At 32.2% G+C, this 22,002-nt stretch overlaps 7 protein-coding genes across 11 annotated transcripts; 4 read left to right on the plus strand and 3 right to left on the minus strand.

The window, feature by feature from the left end:
• Positions 1 to 80: 80 nt before the first annotated feature.
• Positions 81 to 4,998, plus strand: LOC128879095 (leucine--tRNA ligase, cytoplasmic). Of its 2 annotated transcripts, XM_054127937.1 has the most exons (8): positions 81 to 591; positions 812 to 1,024; positions 1,120 to 1,329; positions 1,389 to 1,550; positions 1,612 to 3,903; positions 3,988 to 4,203; positions 4,282 to 4,510; positions 4,569 to 4,998. In XM_054127937.1, the coding sequence occupies exons 1-8, from the start codon at positions 589 to 591 to the stop codon at positions 4,784 to 4,786; spliced, it is 3,543 nt and encodes a 1,180-aa protein (XP_053983912.1). In that variant the 5' UTR covers positions 81 to 588; the 3' UTR covers positions 4,787 to 4,998. The 2 variants fall into 2 exon arrangements, with proteins under 2 accessions (XP_053983912.1, XP_053983921.1); XM_054127946.1 differs by lacking the exon at positions 81 to 591 and having other exon boundaries at positions 903 to 1,024; positions 1,187 to 1,329.
• On the minus strand, positions 4,887 to 6,473 carry LOC128879152 (uncharacterized). Its single transcript, XM_054128043.1, has 2 exons — positions 6,116 to 6,473; positions 4,887 to 6,046 (listed from the first exon to the last, which is right to left on the minus strand). Exon 2 carries the CDS (start codon positions 6,014 to 6,016, stop codon positions 5,057 to 5,059), a length of 960 nt encoding a protein of 319 aa, XP_053984018.1. The 5' UTR covers positions 6,017 to 6,046; positions 6,116 to 6,473; the 3' UTR covers positions 4,887 to 5,056.
• A 152-nt stretch (positions 6,474 to 6,625) lies between these two features.
• LOC128879129 (homocysteine S-methyltransferase-like) lies at positions 6,626 to 8,079 on the minus strand. Of its 3 annotated transcripts, none has more exons than XM_054128039.1 (2): positions 7,851 to 8,079; positions 6,626 to 7,757 (listed from the first exon to the last, which is right to left on the minus strand). In XM_054128039.1, the coding sequence occupies exon 2, from the start codon at positions 7,722 to 7,724 to the stop codon at positions 6,753 to 6,755; it is 972 nt and encodes a 323-aa protein (XP_053984014.1). In that variant the 5' UTR covers positions 7,725 to 7,757; positions 7,851 to 8,079; the 3' UTR covers positions 6,626 to 6,752. The 3 variants fall into 3 exon arrangements, with proteins under 3 accessions (XP_053984014.1, XP_053984009.1, XP_053983999.1); XM_054128034.1 differs by having other exon boundaries at positions 7,840 to 8,079; XM_054128024.1 differs by having other exon boundaries at positions 6,626 to 7,772; positions 7,851 to 8,077.
• Positions 8,080 to 8,304: 225 nt separating this feature from the next.
• LOC128879158 (2-oxo-4-hydroxy-4-carboxy-5-ureidoimidazoline decarboxylase-like) lies at positions 8,305 to 9,250 on the plus strand. The gene is made up of 3 exons (XM_054128058.1): positions 8,305 to 8,656; positions 8,731 to 8,881; positions 8,961 to 9,250. The coding sequence occupies exons 1-3, from the start codon at positions 8,464 to 8,466 to the stop codon at positions 9,142 to 9,144; spliced, it is 528 nt and encodes a 175-aa protein (XP_053984033.1). The 5' UTR covers positions 8,305 to 8,463; the 3' UTR covers positions 9,145 to 9,250.
• LOC128879166 (proteasome maturation protein) lies at positions 9,177 to 10,266 on the minus strand. The gene is made up of 5 exons (XM_054128070.1): positions 10,121 to 10,266; positions 9,800 to 9,897; positions 9,648 to 9,708; positions 9,405 to 9,580; positions 9,177 to 9,339 (listed from the first exon to the last, which is right to left on the minus strand). Exons 1-5 carry the CDS (start codon positions 10,121 to 10,123, stop codon positions 9,252 to 9,254), a joined length of 426 nt encoding a protein of 141 aa, XP_053984045.1. The 5' UTR covers positions 10,124 to 10,266; the 3' UTR covers positions 9,177 to 9,251.
• Positions 10,267 to 10,328: 62 nt separating this feature from the next.
• On the plus strand, positions 10,329 to 15,774 carry LOC128879108 (glucose-6-phosphate isomerase). Of its 2 annotated transcripts, none has more exons than XM_054127981.1 (11): positions 10,329 to 10,348; positions 10,712 to 10,948; positions 11,302 to 11,395; positions 11,494 to 11,685; positions 11,767 to 12,063; positions 12,148 to 12,387; positions 12,456 to 12,636; positions 12,707 to 12,825; positions 12,924 to 13,152; positions 13,225 to 13,291; positions 15,334 to 15,774. In XM_054127981.1, exons 1-11 carry the CDS (start codon positions 10,344 to 10,346, stop codon positions 15,455 to 15,457), a joined length of 1,785 nt encoding a protein of 594 aa, XP_053983956.1. In that variant the 5' UTR covers positions 10,329 to 10,343; the 3' UTR covers positions 15,458 to 15,774. The 2 variants fall into 2 exon arrangements, with proteins under 2 accessions (XP_053983956.1, XP_053983948.1); XM_054127973.1 differs by lacking the exon at positions 10,329 to 10,348 and adding an exon at positions 10,605 to 10,627.
• Positions 15,775 to 15,879: 105 nt separating this feature from the next.
• LOC128879119 (dolichol kinase) lies at positions 15,880 to 19,214 on the plus strand. Its single transcript, XM_054127998.1, has 7 exons — positions 15,880 to 16,205; positions 16,676 to 16,929; positions 17,017 to 17,237; positions 17,308 to 17,496; positions 17,571 to 17,780; positions 17,893 to 18,220; positions 18,303 to 19,214. Exons 1-7 carry the CDS (start codon positions 16,126 to 16,128, stop codon positions 18,434 to 18,436), a joined length of 1,416 nt encoding a protein of 471 aa, XP_053983973.1. The 5' UTR covers positions 15,880 to 16,125; the 3' UTR covers positions 18,437 to 19,214.
• Positions 19,215 to 22,002: the final 2,788 nt, after the last annotated feature.

The raw sequence follows: 22,002 nt of genomic DNA on the forward strand, positions 1-22,002 counted from the left end.
CATCGTATCAACCTGTTGTATTTGTATTATTACATATACATCCCGAAGGACTATCGCTCACTAAGCCGATCAATGAGCGGGTTTAAATACTAGTGGCGTCATCGGTGGCAAAATTCTCAAATTTGTAGTGAAAAATAGTTTGCGATATTTCCGCTAGATGGCGCCATTAACTAAAGAACCAATAACTATTGCTAAATTAAATAACTATTCATCAAAATGATAAATTTTATATATTAACTAATATATTGTAGTATTACAAAGCAAAGAATCGTATTAATTACGCATTTATGAAAAAAAAAAAAAAGAATAATTTATTAAATGTATTGGTAGCGCCATCTTAAACTAATAGCGGGAAGTATTTTCACTACACACTTAGGCATTTTGCCACCGATAGCCCCACTAGTATTAAAACCCGCTCAGTGAACGGCTTAGTGAGCAGTACCTTTTGAATACACCCAATATGTACTATAAGACTACCACAGTTACAGTATCAGTATTCTACCGTAGTATCAATACTGTATCATAGTGCATGTCTCCGCGTGTTCACCATAAAGACATTAATATTTATTGTCTGTTATTATTAACAAAATGGTAGTTATTATTATTTTGTTTCGAATAGAATAATTACTTTTACTACTGTGTTATGTGAAAATTTGTATTAAAATAAAAAGATAGTGTTAATGTACTTCATACCGGCAAACTTAACAGCTGTACTAAAAGTTTAAATATATTTGCAATTGTTTATTATTAATATTAATTAGAAATACAAAAATATATTGCCATTTTAAAATAAATAAATTTTCATTGATAGGCAGTAGAAAGGAAAGGAACATTTAAAGTAGAATATCTTCAAAATATTGAAAAAGAGATACAAGCCAAATGGGAAGCTGATAAAGTATATGAGGAAGATGCTCCTTTAAAACCTAGAAAATCACCAGAGGAAAAATTTTTGGCAACTTTCCCTTTTCCTTATATGAATGGGAGACTTCATCTTGGTCACACATTTTCATTATCTAAATGCGAGGTGATTCTTTAATAAAAACATACCAAGAACAAGATATTTTATATAATTAGTTCATAGAAATTGATTTAAATTATATTGATTTAATAACTTTATAGTTTGCTGTACGTTACAATCGTTTATTAGGGAAGAAAGTCCTTTTTCCATTTGGTTTCCATTGCACAGGTATGCCCATCAAAGCATGTGCAGATAAACTTAAAAGAGAAATGGAATTGTATGGTTATCCACCACAGTTTCCTGAAGAACAAAAAGCAAAAGAAGAAGTCATAGATGATATTATAATAAAGGACAAAAGTAAAGGAACAAAGGTAACTTAATTATATTCAAGATGTTCATGTTCTATATTTCAGTAAATAAATAATTTTAGAGCAAAGCTGTTGCAAAGACTGTTAGTGCAAAATATCAATGGCAAATTATGCAAACCCTTGGTTTGGAACATGAAGAGATAAAGAATTTTGCTGACTCTGAATATTGGTTAAACTATTTTCCACCTCTTGCTGTTCAAGATTTAAAATCAATTGGATTACATGTAAGTTAAACATCTTTGTGAAGTAAATACTATAATTTAAAGAAATAATGTAAATGTTTAGATAGATTGGCGCAGAACATTTATTACAACTGATGCAAATCCATTTTTTGATTCATTTGTACGGTGGCAATTTGAACATTTAAAAGCAAAGAACAAAATAAAATATGGGAAAAGGTATACAGTTTATTCACCAAAGGATGGGCAACCTTGTATGGATCATGATAGATCAACAGGAGAAGGAGTAGGACCACAAGAATACACATTGATTAAAATGAAATTACAAGAACCTTATCCTACAAGCCTGAAGTCCCTTTCTGGCAAACCAGTTTATTTAGTAGCTGCCACTCTGAGGCCAGAAACAATGTATGGTCAAACAAACTGCTGGATTCATCCAGATATGAATTATATTGCATATACTCTGTCAAATGGAGATATTTATATATCAACAGAAAGAGCAGCACGGAACATGGCCTATCAAGGTTTCTTTAAAGAGGAGGGAAAGATATCAATTGCCTTAAAACTTACTGGAAAAGATATACTAGGATTACCTGTAGAAGCACCTATTACAATTAACAAAATAATTTACACTTTACCAATGATGACTATCAAAGAAGACAAAGGTACCGGAGTTGTTACTTCTGTACCTAGTGATTCTCCTGATGATTATGCAGCCTTAATGGACTTAAAAAAAAAACAAGCACTGAGAGAAAAATATGGAATAACAGACGAAATGGTGCTACCTTACGACCCGATACCTATTATCGACGTGCCCGAATTTGGTAATTTATCTGCAGTAATTGTGTACGATAAATTAAAAATTCAATCTCAAAATGATAAGGCTAAATTACTGGAAGCAAAAGAGATGGTATATCTTAAAGGTTTTTACGATGGCGTATTATTAGTAGGTAAATACAAAGGAAAGAAAGTGCAGGATGTTAAAAAACAACTACAAAAGGAATTGATAGATGAGGGTAAAGCGGTCATATATTACGAACCGGAAAAAACTGTTATATCTAGATCAAACGATGAATGCGTGGTAGCTTTATGTAATCAATGGTATCTGGTTTATGGAGAAGAAAGTTGGAAAAAAGAAGCAACAGTGGCCTTAAATAACCTCAATACCTTTCATGACGAAGTGAAAAGGAATTTTATGGCATGTCTTGATTGGTTACGCGAATATGCATGTTCACGAACTTATGGACTTGGTACTAAATTACCATGGGATGAAGATTGGTTAATAGAATCCTTGTCAGATTCAACGATCTATATGGCTTATTATACCGTTGCGCATTTGTTACAAGGGGGCACATTTAAAGGTGATAAACCTAATACATACAACATAAAGGCAAATCAAATGACACCAAAAGTATGGGATTACATTTTCTTCAAGGATGCTAAGTTTCCAAAAACAGATATACGAAAAGATGCCTTAAATCATATGCGACGCGAATTTCAATACTGGTATCCGGTAGATTTGAGAGTATCTGGGAAAGATCTCGTACAGAATCATCTCACATTTTTCATTTATAATCACGTTGCCGTGTGGTCTACGCAACCCGAATTATGGCCAAAAGGAATAAGAGCAAATGGACATTTACTATTAAACTCATCTAAGATGTCAAAATCTGAAGGTAACTTCTTGACACTTGCGGAGGCGGTAGAAAAATTTTCAGCGGATGGTATGCGACTCTGTTTAGCTGATTCTGGTGATTCGATCGAAGATGCTAATTTCGTAGAAAGTATGGCGAATGCTGGAATTCTTCGATTGTATAATTTCATCGAATGGGTCAAAGAAGTATTGGCATTAAAGAGTACCTTTAGACAAGGAAAGCCAGATACATTCAATGATAAGGTCTTTGAAAGCGAAATGAACTTAAAAATACGAGAGACTGGAGATAATTATTCGAAAATGCTGTATAAGGAAGCGTTAAAGACAGGATTCTTTGAATTGCAAGCAGCAAGAGACAAGTATATACAGCTGAGCGCGTTAGATGGTATTAATTGGACATTGATTATGAGATTTATAGAACTTCAAATTATTCTTTTGTCTCCGATTTGTCCGCATGTAACAGAACATGTATGGAAACTTATTGGGAAAGAAGGAAGCATATTGAATGCTAGGTGGCCTCAGATAAGAGAAATAGACGAAATTCTCATAAAATCGTCTGAGTATCTTATGGATGCGGCGCATTCGTTTAGACTTCTTTTAAAAAGTTATATGACACCAAGGAAAACCTCAAGCAATAAAAATGGAACAGCAATAGAAAAACCTACAGAAGGCATAATTTGGGTAGCTAAAACCTACCCTTCTTGGCAAAGCACTGTTTTAACTACCATGAAAGATTTGTACCTTGTGAGTAATTATTATGAAATACATTTGAGAAATACCAAATTTTCCTGTTTAAATTAAAACGTTTTATATTAAATTACGTTGCAGAAGAATAGCAATAAACTACCAGAAAATAAAATTATTGCAGTAGAATTGGGTAAATTACAAGAATTAAAAAAATACATGAAGCGCGTTATGCCATTTGTACAGGTTATAAGAGAAAAAATGGGACTTATTGGATTAAGTGCACTTAACCTGACTTTAGATTTTGATGAATTCAAAGTTCTTCGGGATAACAAGAGTTATCTTGAAAATACTTTAGATGTAAGTAATATACATTTTCCATTTATTTTTGTAAAAGTTTTTTTATATTTATTAACTTTTGGATTTATCTAAATTCAGTTGGATACTGTTATCGTAAAATATACTGATGAAGCTCCTGAAAAAACGAAGGAAGAATGTTGTCCAGGCTCTCCATATATGAACTTTTTTTGTAAACCTGGAGTTACAGTATGTGTTATAAATCCGCAAAAGTGCAGCGGTTTATTTAGGTTATATATAAAGATCGCAAACGAAGACAGTGTAGCGAACGTCATATCGCGAATATCGAAAGAAAACAAACAAATAAAGGGTACGTAATTATTACGTAGTATTAAAATTAAATATTATAACATAATTTATTTCTTCAGATCCGTCATCAGTTTTTTTATACCGTTATAACGATCCTCTCCTGGGATCCAGAATAAAACCAATTTGTGATGATATTTTAAAAGGTAAAACTGAAATACCTAAGAATTCCACATTTAATGTGGACACAGAAAATAAAACTGTTAAAGTAAGTGTGCAAGGTAGCGTATATGACATCGGTAACGAACTAATATATACAGTTCAATCTGAGAAAAACTGAAATATAAATATATATATTTATAATTTTTTGTAATGATAATAAATTTAGTTCATGTTCGTATCAATATTTATTTATACATTATTCGAATCTTACAGTATGATTTCATTAATAAACATGTACAATTATACTTTAAAAAATTATTTTTATTGTAAAAAGTGTAAAAAAGTATTTTGATATTTAAACTTTTGAAAATACATTTTTATATAGTAGTACATGTAATGCATATGGTTATTTATATATTACATATGTACAATAAGTCTTAGACGTCTTTCATATATTTTTCCAATTTTCCACTTCCGCTCGTATTTTCTTTACATCTGTATCATGTGTCCTACAACATCCACCTATATACCTTACACCCAAATTAAGCCATTCGTGTATATATTGGTGTAATGTATCTCCTCCATCCTTTCTTATCCAACCAGCTTCTACTGTATATTTTTCACCACTGTTAGGATATACTACTAAAGGTATAAATTCTTGTTTACAACTTCCATTAATTCCTTTCAATAAAGAAGCTACACACTGTGGTGCAATACAATTAACACCAACTGCTAATATTTGTCCTGGTAAAGCCATTTTATGACACTGTGTTACAACATTTTGAAAGTTAGAACCATCAGCTATACTCTTCCCATCATCACGACAAGAAAAAGACAACCAAGCCTTTATGTTTGGAAACTCTTTTAATAAACAAAGCAGTGCTTCTGCCTCCCGTTTACATGGTATTGTTTCTATTGCTAACAGATCTACACCACTCTCGATCAATTTACTAATACGAGGCCTATGCCAATCCATGAGAATTTTCTCTGACACAGAGGAGCAATATTTACCAGTGTATTCTGAGGCATCATGTAAACAGGCACCGTATGGTCCAATAGATCCAGCTATCAATGGATTTTCATTTACAACATTCTCTTTGTTTTCGATTTCTTTGTTATATAAATCTACAGCTACTTTAGCATAATCTACAGCTTTACTAAATAAATTAAGGCTTTCCTTTTCTGTCATATTCATATATTTCGAAAAACCATCTATAGACGCCTGATAAGTATTGGTAAGAATTATGTCAGCTCCAGCTCTTAAAAAATCCAAATGTGTAGAGATAATAGCTTTAGGATTTGTGACAAGAAATCGTGCTGTCCACAAGGGATCCCCGTCTATTACATCACCCACGTGAGTTGCTAATTGTGTAGAAAATCCACCATCTAATACTCGTACTCCTTGCATGGTTTGCTTTTAATTATCTTCAATATTATACTAATAATAAAATATAATCAGTCCATGTAACGAAATGTAACACCTAATTTAGAAAATTATAAATCGTACAATTTTCCTCAATAGCGGTGCGTACGTCGCAACTTAAATAAATAGTATCACCGAAACTAGTTTCACGCACGTCTTTGATGTTTAAATGTTTCTAAAAGACTGAGGCAATGCTTTCCATGGAACGCACTTATTCCAAAGTCCATATGAAATCTGAGATAAATATTAAAGTGAACAAAAATTTAAAAATACTTGTTCCAAGATTACTTGGTAAAGATTATTTTTTGAACCTACGACGCGAAGACCCATTATATCAACGAGATCAAATCTCGTCACGTGTTTGCACATGTACTATAAATTACGCATTTCATGCTGCACATAGCATATGCAATATTTTTAACTGTTTCCATCTGTATCTAACATGAGTCTGATAAGTTTAGTCAATATTTATTTTAAAATATCTTTCAGTAGATAAGTTTTATGCTACTTCAACGACGATAATAAATTTAGTTTCTCGTAGTATATTTCGTATCGTTAAAATGTAGTTTAGAAGAAGTAAATAAAAGAAAACAATTACTTTTGGAAAAAATTATATTTTTATAAACAGTAATTATTAATTTTTAATCTTAGATACAAAATGTTGAAAAATAGGATTGAGTAATGAACACAAATTATTGACTTTTAATTTTGATACAATCAATTAATCCATTGCTTCTTTCTTTTTCTTGTAACTGTTTACTTCCTTTCTGATAGATTTTATATTATCTGCATATATTCTACAACAACCTCCAATGTATCGTATTCCAAGATCCAACCATTCAGGAATAAAACTTTCAAATGAAGTACAATTTTCATCTTTTACCCATCCCTCAATTGAGTATATTTCTCCATTATTAGGATATGCTATTAATGGTATAAATTCATTTTCTCCACCTTTATTAATATTTTTTAATAGAGGAGTTACATCTCTTGGAGCAATGCAATTTACACCAATGGCAATTATTTGTCCTGGTAAAGCCATCTTATAACAGTGTGTAGCTACTTCTTGAAACCTGCTACCATCCACTATATTTTGACTGTTTCTTTTGCAAGAAAATGAAAGCCACGCTTTGACATTTGGGTATTGTTTTAAAAGTTCAACCAATGCCTCTGCTTCTTGATAACAAGGTATAGTCTCTAATGCTAATAATTCTATGCCAGCATCTATAAAAGCATCAATACGTGATTTATGCCATTCCATCATAACTTTACAAGGTACAGTTTTGCCATAAGCTCCATTATATTCTGAACCATTATGTAAACTAGCTCCATATGGTCCACAAGAACCAGCAATCAAAGGTTCTTTATTTTCAACATCATTATTCCCTGCTATTTCGTTTGTATAATCATTAATAGCTCTCTTAGCAAGATTAACAGCTTCATGTAACAATTTTATGCTCTCATCTTCAGTTATAGATAAATATTTCGTTAAACCAGATACTGAAGCTTGATATGTATTCGTTTCTATAATATCTGCACCTGCTCGCAAAAAATCTAAATGAGTAGCATAGACAGCATCAGGATTTGTTGCTAAAAATCGTGCTGTCCACAATGGATCACCGTCGATCTTCGCACCGACATGAGTAGATAATTGCGCCGAAAATCCACCGTCCAATATCTTAACATTCACCATTTCTTTTAATATTTTTCTAAATCCAACGTTCTACTAAAAGAACTTATCCTTTTTATCAAAAATTCAAAATCAAAATCAACATTTAAACACGTACAATGTAGATATTCGAACTGACTTGGTACTCACGATGTAAATAATTCTCACGATGAAACTAAACCGGTGACACGACAATCTCGTATCACCCGTTCGTAAATTGATTACGATAACCTTAATACGTTATTTGTAGACTCGAATGTTTATCGTTCTCTGAAGAAAACATTGTTTCCTATTTTTTTTCAAAAATTATTGTACACAAATGAATATTATTCGTACGTAACACAACACATTCGTACAGTAGTAACGAATTTAGATCGCGCGAAAAATGATTGACGTATGCGTCGTTTTAAATTTCTGGAAAGTTAACAAGTACCTGTAACTCGACTAAATCTAAACGCGCAAAATTGGTTACTGATAATCTTATGAACTTTGCTTTTGCGTTTCTTTCTGATGAAATTTATAGATGTTTAAGTCTCGTCGAACAAACAGAACGATACTTACAAGTTGTATAGTAAGAGCTCTGTACAGACACGAATACGAATACGAATTATTTTAACATATTTAAACTTAGAATCGTAATTAAAAAGTGTAGAAATATAACATTTACGTAATTAATATTCGCTAGAAAGGAATTTGAATCTATTCTACGTGGATATTCGAAGGTAAAGCTTCATTCATAGACATTTTGTTCTTTTAAATAGTTATGTATTTAAGAGGGATTTTAAGTATATCAGAAGTAAATGCTTTGTCTCCTGAGCAATTTGAATGGCTTTTTGGAAATGTGGTGGAACATCATCCAAATGCTGCACAACAGGTAGCATCTATGAGGCCATTTACATCAGTTAGACATCTCAAAAATTCGTTTTATGAATACCTGGAAAAATTAGATAGTAATGGTAATTTATATAATTTTTCCTTTACAAGACAGTACTTCGAGAGAATAATAACTTTTCGTAATATTAATTTTTAGGAAAGGAAAATTTATTACTCAGATATCCAGATTTACCGGGAAAATATGCGGAAGGGTTAGCTACAATTGATTCCGAATTCGAACGAGAAAATGTACCACTTCAAATTATGTCAAAGGAAGAAAAACAGTTATTAGGTAGTTATAATAACTTGTAAGTAAAATAAACAAAATTAAATCAGATGATGCGTGAATAAGGAATCAGCAAATATGGCATACTATTGCTATTGTAGGTACAAGGAAAAATTCCGTTTTCCATTTGTAATATGCATTAGTAAAAATGAAGTACAAACAATTCTTTCATCAATACAAATTCGTTTGCAAAATACAAGACACAATGAATTGAATGTTGGTATTCATGAAGTTAAGAAAATATGTAATAATAGAATAGATGATCTCATATGGTCAGATGTGTGATAATATGTTTTTTAGAATATGTTACGAAAATGTAAGATGTAAACATTTATTACTTGATGTATTCAATAATACAGAGACAATAATAAAAATGTTAAATTAAGATTTATTTATAATATTCCAAGACTTTTTTCAATAACTGCATGAGGCTGACCCATTTGTTCTCTGAATTCAGGTGTGTTGAGCACATCTTCAAACCTAAAGATACAAAAAGCAAAGTATTATGAATGAATGTTTTAATGGTAATTAATAAAACAGTTTACCCTATTTCCTCATCCCGTCCAAGTAAAACATCTCTCATCATATTTGATGATGGTAAAAATGGAAGTCTACCAATACTTTCAGTGGCTTTTAACTCCATTGCTAAACGCATTGGAGCATGTATCCCTTGTGTATTTCTAAGCAATATCATATTCATACGATCACGATTTTGTTGATACTGCAACATGCAATAAATGCATAAGATATTAACAAAATTATCGTAATTTTTAACTGCACATGCTTACATTTCTTTCAGATGCTTCTATGGGATGAGAATAACCTATACTTTGCCTAGTTGCTGATAATCTGAAAAATAAAAATGGAATAATAAATTTAAAAGTTCACATAAAGAAACTTGTTTCTTAATGATAATATTTAATCATCTATTAATTCATACCCTGAAACCATAGGATTAGGTACACCATAATTATCATTGTGAATGTTGAACTCATCACTGACAGTTGGTTTTGGAACGATCGATGGCAACCCAAAACTCTAAAATTCAATAATATTCGAATATATCGCATTATAAAATACAATTGGTCTTTAACTTATAATTATTTCCCTTAACTCGTAAAATATAATACTGCAAACATTTCTATTCACATAACCTTATTCAGAAAGAAGAGTACACTTCCTAAATATGCAATTGTTACAATTATTTTATTGAACTTTCTTTAATAGTTAGGAAACAATTACAATCAATATTATTTATTACCATTATTTCTGAGGTGTATGTAATTCCAGTTTCTACAAAAAGCAAAAGTCACTTTATAGAATTCACAATGTTATGCACTACGTTCGAAAACTCATCGAAATACAACTTGACGTTTTACATGTGCAAGTCAGAAATAAAATCATAGATGGTATACAAGACAGACCTAACATCGAATAGTGTTTTCTAACACAAAAACTATATTATCGATGTAGCAGCAACTATCATGGAGTAAGAAGAGTAAAGAAATATCAATCACCTCGTTTATGTTTAGGTTCAAGTCATCTAATATTTCTATGAATTTCTATTCATTTATGCATATTTGGCGCCAACAAACGCCATCTTGTATCAGCTGATCACATTCAATTCATTTGAAATTGTAATATTTTAAACACTCTGTACATTGTGTTCAATTTGAAATAAGTATGTTTGAATTGAAATAAGATGCTCGAAAATTCATTCCTCCTTAGTCAAATTTTGTTGAATATTCTGCTTTCGTGACATGTTTCGGTTAGTGTTTTTATGAGAGTCGTTACGACAGTCATTGATAAATGATTCCATTGAGAAGCGGCTTGAAAGATAATATGTTGGCAGGTTGGCACGTCTCTTGTGTGTAACATACGTGAGTCGTAACTGGTCTTCGCACGAGGAGTACAGAGTTGAATCTTGCGAATTTGAACGCGGTTTCCTTAAATTAAAAATGAAGCCGAAACCAGAACTGACAACTATGTCAACGTGGGTTAAATTGCAACAATATTTCGACGCAAATGGATCGACAATCAAAATATACGATCTTTTTCAACAAGATCCTAAACGTTTCGAAAAGTTCAGGTAAGCTTTCGTCAGTCCTTGACATATGACCTTGACTTGACCTTTCCAAGTTTGTTCACCGACAACTAAATTTACATTGTTATAATAATAATTTTTCTGTCTGTATTGTCCATTTGTAGAATTAAAATAACTGACTTCTCCATTTTTTTTTTTTTTAGTTCGTATATATTGTGTAATACCTTAATTACCTGACTTGCAATAGTTTTCTTTTAAATTCTTTTTTATTTCGAATCTCGAAAAATTCAAATGAACGTCAATTAAACAATTGCAATATAATCTTTTTTACCTACATTGAAGAAACATAATTTTAATTCAATATAATGACTTTTACTAATATTTCATATGTTATGTAGTCTAGAAATTCCAACTCCTAACGATGGTCCAATTTTACTTGATTACTCCAAAAATCGTCTCACTGAAGAAGCATTTAAGTTACTACTGGACCTTGTATGTATTTTGAAATTATATGAATATTAAAATTTTATTAATCATAAAAAAAAGATTGCATAATCAATTTTAATAATAATTATTGTATTTGTTTATAGGCACGCGAACGAGAGATAGAAGATGCAAGAGATGCTATGTTCAAAGGAGAAAAGATTAATTTCACTGAAAACAGAGCAGTTCTACACATTGCTTTGCGTAACAGATCTAACAGACCTATAATGGTTGATAATAAAGATGTGATGCCAGATGTGAATGCTGTATTGGAACACATGAAAGAATTTACTAATGAAGTATATTATTTTTAAATACAAAATCGTGCTACTATTAATAAACAATTATTTTTCATTTAATAAATGCTCTTTGTGTTAAAGGTTCTCTCAAAAAAATGGAAAGGTTTCACTGGCAAATCAATTGAAGATGTTGTTAATATTGGAATAGGTGGTTCAGATTTGGGTCCATTGATGGTGACAGAAGCATTGAAAGCATATCATATTGGGCCTAGAGTTCATTTTGTTAGTAACATAGATGGAACTCATATAGCTGAAACTCTAAAAAAATTGAATCCGGAAACTACTCTCTTCATAATTGCATCAAAAACATTCACTACTCAGGAAACAATTACAAACGCTACCTCTGCTAAATTATGGCTTTTGGATGCTTTGAAAAATGTTAGTGAGAAGTAAAAGTAATAGTTTTTAAATAGACTACGCGTACAAAAACAAGTATTTAATTACGAAATCTATGTTCTTTAGGATGCGGCAGTTGCATGTCATTTCGTAGCATTATCTACTAATAATCAGAAAGTCAAAGAATTTGGTATCGACGAAAAAAATATGTTTGGATTTTGGGATTGGGTTGGAGGACGTTATTCTTTATGGTCGGCTATTGGTTTATCGATCAGCTTGTCCATCGGCTTTGAAAATTTCGAAAAACTATTAAGTGGAGCACACTTCATGGATCAACATTTCTGTTCTGCTCCATTAGAAAAAAATGTGCGCACACTTTAATTATTACCATTACCGTTGAAATACTATACGTTCAATGAAATATTACTTTTCAGGCACCAGTTATATTAGCTTTATTAGGTGTATGGTATCACAATTTCTATAAAGCTGAAACGCACGCATTATTGCCATATGATCAGTATTTGCACAGGTTTGCTGCATATTTCCAACAGGGTGACATGGAGAGTAATGGGAAATACGTTACTCGCGCAGGAAAAACTGTAACTTATAATACAGGTAAATATTTGAAAAAAAAATTCTATGATTTTACTATAATATTTGAAATGTTAAAAATTCCAAATTGAAGGTCCGATCGTATGGGGAGAACCCGGTACCAACGGACAACATGCATTTTATCAGTTACTACATCAGGGTACTAGACTCGTACCTGGTGATTTTATAATTCCAGTACAATCGCACAATCAGGTACCGTTACAGTTAATACATAAATTAATTTTTATTTAAAACTATTTTCTTCATTTTAATATAAGATGATGCAATAACGTAGAGAAATATCATTTCAGGTCCAAGGAACTCTTCATCACAAAATATTACTTGCCAACTTCTTTGCACAAACTGAAGCTTTAATGAAGGGTAAAAATGAGGATGAAGCACAAGCTGAATTACAAAAGGCAGGAATGAGTCCCGAGCAAGTGAATCTATTATTGCCGCACAAGATATTCCAAGGAAACAGACCTACCAATAGTATTCTCGTGAAGAAAGTAACACCTTTTACTCTTGGAGCTTTAATTGGTAAATTTAATACCCTATTTAATTTAAATATGTTATTTAGTTTAATTATGTATACGTATCTTATTTTTAAAGCGATGTACGAGCATAAGATTTTCGTACAAGGCATTATGTGGGATATTAATTCGTTTGATCAATGGGGGTAAGTACAAATCTTACTTGTTATACATTTACCTTCATCAAAACTTCTTTATAAACTCATATATTTATGACACATACATATTCAAAATTATTAAAAATGAAGACCTATAATATTTTTATAAACATATTAAACACATTTTTAATTAGACATGTTTCGGTGTATAATGTTGAAACACGGCAAACAATAATGAGGCATGCCATCACAATCTTTACAAAATGTTACAACTTTCACCGATCTGTTTTTCGCGAATTGTCTTCCAAACTTCTTTACATTTTCTTCGTAACATCGTCTACATTGTCGTCTTGCCCGCCACGCTTTTCCTTCCTTGGTTTCCATTTCGTGACGTTTTACCGTCGCATTCGTTGAAGGTGAAGGTAAAACATCCTGATCCGTACGTGCAGTCAAACACATAACTATTTTTCTTCTAAAGTCCAAACACGATATACGTGTATTTTTCTTGCTATTAAACATTATCATCGCATTAACTACCGATGTATTCAATAAAACTTCGAATGCCAGCCTTTTGTACCACTTAATTGTTTTTCGTAATTCATTGATATGTGACGACATCTGGTTTGACTGATCAATGTACGACTTCCCTTCGTTGTAATCTATAATAATTTTTGGTTTCAAATATGAATTGCCATGTCTTGTTGTGGCGACCATTTCAGTCGAATGTTTCGTAGAAAGAATATATACTTCCTCTTTATCTTTCAATTTGAAAATAATAATTCCATCTTTATTCTCTTTTGCAATTATTTCGCCTGGTTTTAAAATCTTCGATTTCATTTCCGTAGGAATACTACGATAAGTAGTTCTTAGCGTTCCGATCAAGTAAGTGTCGACCTCGATTAATTTTTTAGCCAAGTCAATATTTATGTAACAATTATCTGTACACAGTACGTGTCCTTTGCCTATTATATTTTCACATAAAGACATTACAATACTCGTGGCAATTGTATTTTGTCTCGTACTAGTTTTTCCAGGATGTACTTGTAAACTATATGTATATCCCGATGTAGTGCATAATTTGATCAATTTAATCCCATGTCTATACTGCTTATCTTTTATATGTTGCCTATATATAATCCGACCATGGAATGGAATTATCGATTCACTTACGCAAACGATTTCACCTGGAGTAAAATATTCTTTAAAATTTGTATTCAATGCGTCGATTAACTCTTTTATTTTAAGTAATTGGTTCTCTGGTTCGTCGACTTGTTTGTTTTCGGCAAACTGGATCATCCGTAGTAACATTTCGAATCTATTTCGAGACATTATAGCGCGCGGAAAACTCTGTTCAAAACATACATCTTTTGACCAATACAAATGTACAGTTGGCAGCTTTACAAGACCCATCCACATAATTAAACCAAAAAATCTTTTAATTTCACATTTATCTGTTGAATACCAGGCACTCAGACGATTCGATTTATTGCTTGTTAGTACTTCATTCGCGTACAAATTTGTCTGACATGCTATGGTTTCAAATATTTCATCTGTGACCAATAACGAATAAAAATCGATTGGTTCTTGGCATGTTAAAACTTTACTATTGGATGTGTCGATGCCTATTGTATATAGAAAAGGTTTCAGACGAGGTTTTTTTTCAACAGGATCGAACCATTCTTCATTAATAGCGTTACGATTACAGTTATCAGAACTACTATCTTCGTAATCACTTTCCCTTTCGTCATCAGACGATATTTTACGACGTTTTGACAATAACAAATACATTTCACATGATGAATCACTCAAATCGCTACTTTCTTCCGACGACATTTTTTTTCTTATATTGGTCTATGTTTTGTATTATGATAAAAATCGACACGGCGTAATACAGAATTTTATTACGTCTGACTCAGCATTCTATGTTTACGCCGAATCTTTGATGACCAATGCTAAACGTTCCGTTCACGCCGCATCGGTCACCGGTGACCAATGCTTAACGTTCCGTTCACGCCGCGCCAGTCATCGGTGACCGACAATAAAAATAAATCAAAATCAAATGTATTTATTAATGAATCTTATTCCAATAGCGTTGAATTGGGAAAACAGTTGGCGAAAGTAATCGAACCTGAATTGGAAACCGGTGCAGCAATTACAAGTCATGACTCATCAACAAATGGATTGATTGCATTTGTCAAAAGCAACAGATCTTGAATCATATGAAATTATATGAGAGAACAATTTAGTAATTAAGAATTCTATTTAAGGTTACGTTAATATGCGGATTATTAGAATGTACATGTAGATGATCGCAAATATCTAAAAAAAAAAAAACGTAATTTCAGATGAAAACGATGTTCTTGGCGTTAAATTTTACTGATTTTAATGATTTATATATCGCAATTATAAGTTGTTACATAGTATATAATATATACAACAATTGTTGAGTGGAATAATATTGTTTTGCTTTTATGCTACTTATTATTATATTGTTTTTATAAATATTTAATAAATAATATATGCACAACGTTTCTTATCGTTCTGTTTACATTGCTACTTTGATTTTTATATTTCTTGTATTATTATCGCATTTGTGTTTGTTGTTTATTTTATGATGCATTTTTAAAGTTGGTATATATTGTAGATGCTACATAATATCAATAACAGAAGAATTCATTAACGAGTGCGTCTGAATTGGTTTGAATTACGCTTTCATTATTCACTTGTGCATTACGTATTCAACATGTGCGCAAGAACAAGAGATACGACGGAAAAAGAGTGACCTTTTTGCGACTAACGCCCATTTCCCACTATTTTCCACGGGAAGAGTGAGAAGGTGTGGTTATTGATGGTGTAAAAACGTGTTTCGTGTTCTATCAACAATGGAAGTTTTAATAAAAAAGTACGAGTACTTTGAAGAAAGAATATTACAGAGCTTGAAAAATAATGGTATAGAACATCGGTACGTGGACTCTCAATTTGCATGAATGTAAAGAGCGACGTGACCTAACCTAGAAATTTATTAAAATGTTCTTATTCGTAGTATTTACGTTTTATGCTCGTGAATGTGTATTTTTTATAGCAAACATTATTCACTTTTCAATGAGAAAAATTGGAAAACCTTGTAGTTTAGTTAACAAATAAAGTTTATTTTTTAGATACTCATGATTTGACACATTCTTACTAAATGTTTGATACTGTACTATGTATGTAAATAATATTAAATAAATTCGTTTAGATTGTCAATATTTGTAATGTAATATGAAACACATGATCCTTTAAAAACAATATTTATAATTTTCTTGCCGTGCTTATTATAATAAAAGTATGTTTGTAAAGAATGAACCTGAATGAACTATATAATAGTCTTAAATTATCATGTCAGATAAATTATATTAATTTGCATTTAAAGATTTCAAAAAATATTTTCAGGATAAAAGCTAATAGCGGATTATGGCTTGGAATATTAGTAGGCTTAAGTGCAATTTTAACTATCCTGAAAGAAGATGCCAGTTACTCTGAAATTTGCCTCATTTCAGGCCTTACAGGCATTGGTCTTCTCATTAGTTGTGCATGTTTATATTTAAGATTGTCAACAGAACAAGTTGCAGTCAGAGATTTTCAAGTAATATATTTTTTACCAGCTCTAATAACATCCATGTTGTATCTTCTAATAGCAAATAAAGGTATACCAATTTACAAATTATTTATTAATAAAAAATCATTTATATGTACTATTTTAATTAAATTTTTATGGTAATAAATAAGAGCAGGATTACTAGTGAGTGTGACATGGGGCTTAAGTGTAGCAAGTTTAGGTACATGGGGTGTTCTGCAATTGATGTCAATATTTCCTGGTTGTTTTACACTTGGAGAGGCAACAGCAGTGATACATGGTTGCATTCTTTTCCTAATGTCTGTTGTAACAAATTTGCCATTACGGTATCATTTACCACCAATTCATGATGATGATATTGCTACAGTTTTAGTACAGGTACTCAAAGGGAATTTTTCAGACATAATTAATTGTATATACTTAATTGTTAATTAGTAAATAATTTTAGGTTGCAATGCTATATGTAATATCAGTTTGCATAATATCTGGATACTTCAAAACATTTCGTTCAACTAAATGCTTTTACATAATGACAATCACTTTGTTATTAATCATATATTTGCCATTAATATATATTATGCTGGATCAAAATCCTATAGTGTGGTTACTTTCATTTATTTTCAGTAAAGCAAGTAAGGTATGTTTTTATGATAATTCTTATTATTTGTCACATAAATGTAAAATTATTTCTAATGTCTTTAAATATTACAGACCATTTTAATTGGTTACTGGGCTGTATGTCTATCTCTTGGCATAATTGCTATTGGATACCAGACATTATTAAATATTCATGCAACAACTTCTACTAGAAAAATTTTCCACTTATTAGCTGTTCTTGTATATATACCTGGTTTAATGTATGAACAAATATTCCTGTATCTTGCTAGTGGTATGGTAATGGGATTATTTGTATTTCTTGAGGTACATTACTTTGAATAAAAACTTTTTTTTAATTACGAGAGATTACACATGCACACTGTACTTGTATAGGAGTGGGTGTTAAACAATTGCTATGATTACCATTTATTTTTAGCTGATACGGTGTTTGAGAATACCACCTCTTGGAGAGGCATTACAACAAGGATTTTCTGTATTTGTAGATGAAAAAGATAGTCTTATTTCTTTGACACCTTTATATTTACTCTGTGGTTTATCTTTTCCACTTTGGATGCCTACCAATAACGTTCCATTATTAGCTTTGCTCAGTGGTGTCCTGACAGTTGGAGTAGGTGACACTGTTGCTAGCTTTGTTGGTAGTAAATGGGGTTCTCACAAATGGACTAATTCGAATAAAACGATCGAAGGAACGATCGGTTGTATTTTCAGCCAAGTTGGATTAATATGTATTTTAACATCTATGGGTATGTAATTATTATATTGCTATCTGCCATTTTTCGATTACATGTTACCTCTGATAAAATTAATGTAAATTTTTTCGAATAGGTTATGTAAATAGTGGTTGGTTATTTTTGAGAAGCATATTATTTAGCGTTGTCGTGTCGCTTATCGAAGCGCACACGAACCAAGTTGATAATTTAGCTTTACCTTTGTTGATGTACGTTTGTCTAACTCTTTAGACTTGTAACAAGGACAAATCCTGAGACGGACAATAGTAGTAGTAACTATTCCGAAAACGACTGAACTATATATATTTTAATTGTTCAGTACAAAATTGAACCAAAAGCATCGCGCTTACTTCATTAATTTACATCTTTATTTGTTTCTTTACATTTGAGAGAATGCATATATTTTCTGTTGTACATAGTTCTATTTTCCCGAAATTGTTTTTACGTTAACGCATTTCGTTATAAATAACATTAAAAACTAGTTACTAGTCAAAAATTTCCGAGGTTCTTCGTAACTTTTGCTTTCTCGTTACTGTACAGTTTAATATACTAATATTATTTAAAAATGTATACATATACTAAACAAAATTTTAGGTTGTTGTTTTAGGTTTCAAACAAGTAGGAGAGAAAATTATTAACATAATGACCACTGTTACGAGATGTGTTAATTAGTATCTATGCAAAAGTGTTCATATTTGTACATAAATAGCGCTGCGATTATGCCCGCGTAAGCCAAACATAGCTCATTTGTTTAGAAAAAAATCAGAGTTATGTGTAAAAAAAAAAGTCTCAATTATTCATAATTTTTTACGTAATTACCTAATTCGCTACTGTATACAATTTGTGTAGAAAAGATGACTGTGTGCCTGTAACGTTACACTTACACACGTAATTTGATACTTTGTAACGCATACTTTATTCATTCCTATCGACGCATTTTTATATTCCGCCCGAATGAAACTGTGAACGAAATTTACTTTTATTAATAAAATATTTTTATAACTGTGTACGTGTTGGTGTTTATTGTCCTCCCTTTTATCAGGAAGAAGACTGAATGACTTAAACATAGAGGGTGATTTTGAGAAAAAACTCTATCGATTAATTTCATTCCAATATTTTATTGACCACACAGCCTTAAAATCTGACCGTACACAGCATGTCATCATACGCCGTGTCCATACGCGTACATCAAATCGCGGAATGCGTGAAAAGCACCGATTGCTTGTTAATTAGGTTGTTATGACGATTGTGCCAAGTTTTCGCTAAGAAAAATGTCAGTACTTTCCTTCTTTAAAATAATGTGTATTACGATTAACGAATGTCACCCAAATCATACTTGAATCAAAATTCATTGTTTTTAGCGACACAGTATTTCGTACGCGAAATATGCATCTAAAAATCATTCAATTTCACGAACAATTTGTAGATTCATACAAACTGATATGCAATTATATACTTTCTTTATTAACATTTTTCTTCGCGATTAATTCACTTGTACTTGTCTCTAAACGACATCTGTAAACATTATTCACGTGATAATTACTGTGGATGCTCGATATTTTGTATATGTATACTCGTGAAATTGTTATATGTATGGCTATATTTTTTCGTTATTTATCGATGGTGCTGTTAGGCATTTTTATTTCTAAAAATACATTTTATATAATTGCCAATCGACTTTTCCACTTAAAGATAGCGAATTGTACGAAAGAGGAAGAAATAAGTTTTAAGGTTTCTAAGGTTCGAATCGTTAAGATAAGAATCATTTAATCCTTCGCCCCTCTCAATCTCTGCACGAGTTTACAAAATCTCTACAATTGGGAATATTTTAATTTCCTGCGTAAATAGCGTTTCGGTGGAAAAGAGGAAAAGTGTTCGACGCGCATGATCGATTCTTCTTCTTGTATCTCACGTGCACGTGAGTTTCGTTAGAAGAAGACCTGGTCGAAAGAAAACGAATTCGCGATTGCGAAGATAAAATGAAAAAAAGAAAAGTAAGAGAAGGGGAAACAAGACCGGTGATTTTCCAGCATTCCGTGTCGACGTTCAATATGTTACAGTGTATCTGCCGATCTCGAGAAGCTCTTTTCAACGTTTCACAGATCGCGCATCTTGTTCGAAGATGATCGAGCAATGTGGGAATCGACGAGAAAGTAAACCAAGCTCGACGAGAACGGCAGAGGATATTTACGAGATGCACTTGCTACGTACTACTTATTATAGTCGTTTCTTATATACTTGTATCTGTAATTGTATAGCAATTAAATAAATATTCTGAAACTCTTGATCGTGTAATGCCGTTTTGTGTTGTCCGCCGCGATCTCGCGCGCAGCGATACAGATCGTATGGTTTCTTATCTTTTCTTCCCCCTACTGTACTTAGTATGTAAATTTTATGTATTCGGTGTATCTCTCGAGTCTTTGTGTGATATATTGCGACGTGTCTGTCATTACTTTCGTTACTTGGTGCTGATTCGTACCACTTTCGTCGTTGCTTCTTCGTTTTCTCGCAAAGAATCGGTCTTCCTCTTTGCTTCGGCCGGTCCCCCCTGGTCTTTTCGTTTCTATTTTTCTCCTTTTTTTTTTTGTGTGCAAAGAAAGGACGATGGAGCGTACAGTTGCTATAAAAAAAACGTGTGATCGGTTGGCGACTTTTACGCGAGCGCGCATGTGTGTATACATCTTATTTGTCACGTTTATCCTGCAGGCAAATGACATCAACTGTGTTCAACTTCTATTTAATTTTTACTAACGATAAGTGGCGAGGCAATTATTTATTTCGTTTATTTAACTTTATTATGTACTTCGTAGTGCTTAACAACGAGGTTTATTGTTCGATTCTCAATTATTGTTTATACGTTTTGTGCGTAATTTCTTTCTTTTGTAAATTTCGAAGTGACTGAGAGAATTCTTTGTAGAAAGAATTCTTTTCAAAAAATTAGGAGTGGGACGTATATGTCCCAGCAGTATTTTTTTTATATAGGATACATGCGTTCCGACAGCCTAGATCATATTTCCTCCGTTTCTGTTATATTTAGCTCACGTGGAAATGAATGACAACCCACAGAAACACACAGAAGTTGAGTTAGAAGTAGACCAAAAAGGGAGCTCGCGAGTTGGAAGCTGAAGCTTCGTTAATTTCATGATAGGTTCGTCTCAGACAATTAGAATTTACGATGCTCCATCGATACGCTGTTCGATAGCAAGTTTTCACACAGAATCGATCATTTGCGCGTTCAAACGACCGTGGTTCAATTTATTCATGTAAATCGGAGTTGATACTTGATTCACGCCAGGAAGTGGTTCTTCTTATCGTCACACGGTTGCAGTTCTAATTATTCCAACGTGGATACTACTTCTTCGTTCCGATATCCTGCATCTTCTTATTCCCATGGCAAAGGGTTAACAGCAATGGGAACCGCGAATGCCTCGCAACGAAACGCGCTGCTTCACATTTTCTTTTCCATTAAAACGTAAATTACATATTTACAAACGCGAAGCGGTTTCCGTTGGCACTTGAAAACAACGTCACAATTCCTCGACCCCGTTCCGCGGGTTTGCGAGCAAGGTGTCCCGCTGGGTGCGAAAATAAACACGATTATCGTAGAGTGTGCGCTCTACACGCTGAACTTTCGAGCCATTTGGAATTTTCACTGTGAAATGAAAATATTTGTTTAAAATTCTTTCCCAAATATTATATCGTTTACGTTACAGTCAAAGGAGGGATTCTCGTTCACAGCTGCCTAACAAAATTAACCATTTATCAAAGCAGATGGGGTCGAGTAGAAATTTCGTCGT

This window comes from Hylaeus volcanicus, chromosome 1 (assembly GCF_026283585.1).
Source record: "Hylaeus volcanicus isolate JK05 chromosome 1, UHH_iyHylVolc1.0_haploid, whole genome shotgun sequence".
Taxonomy (NCBI): Eukaryota; Metazoa; Arthropoda; class Insecta; order Hymenoptera; family Colletidae; genus Hylaeus; species Hylaeus volcanicus.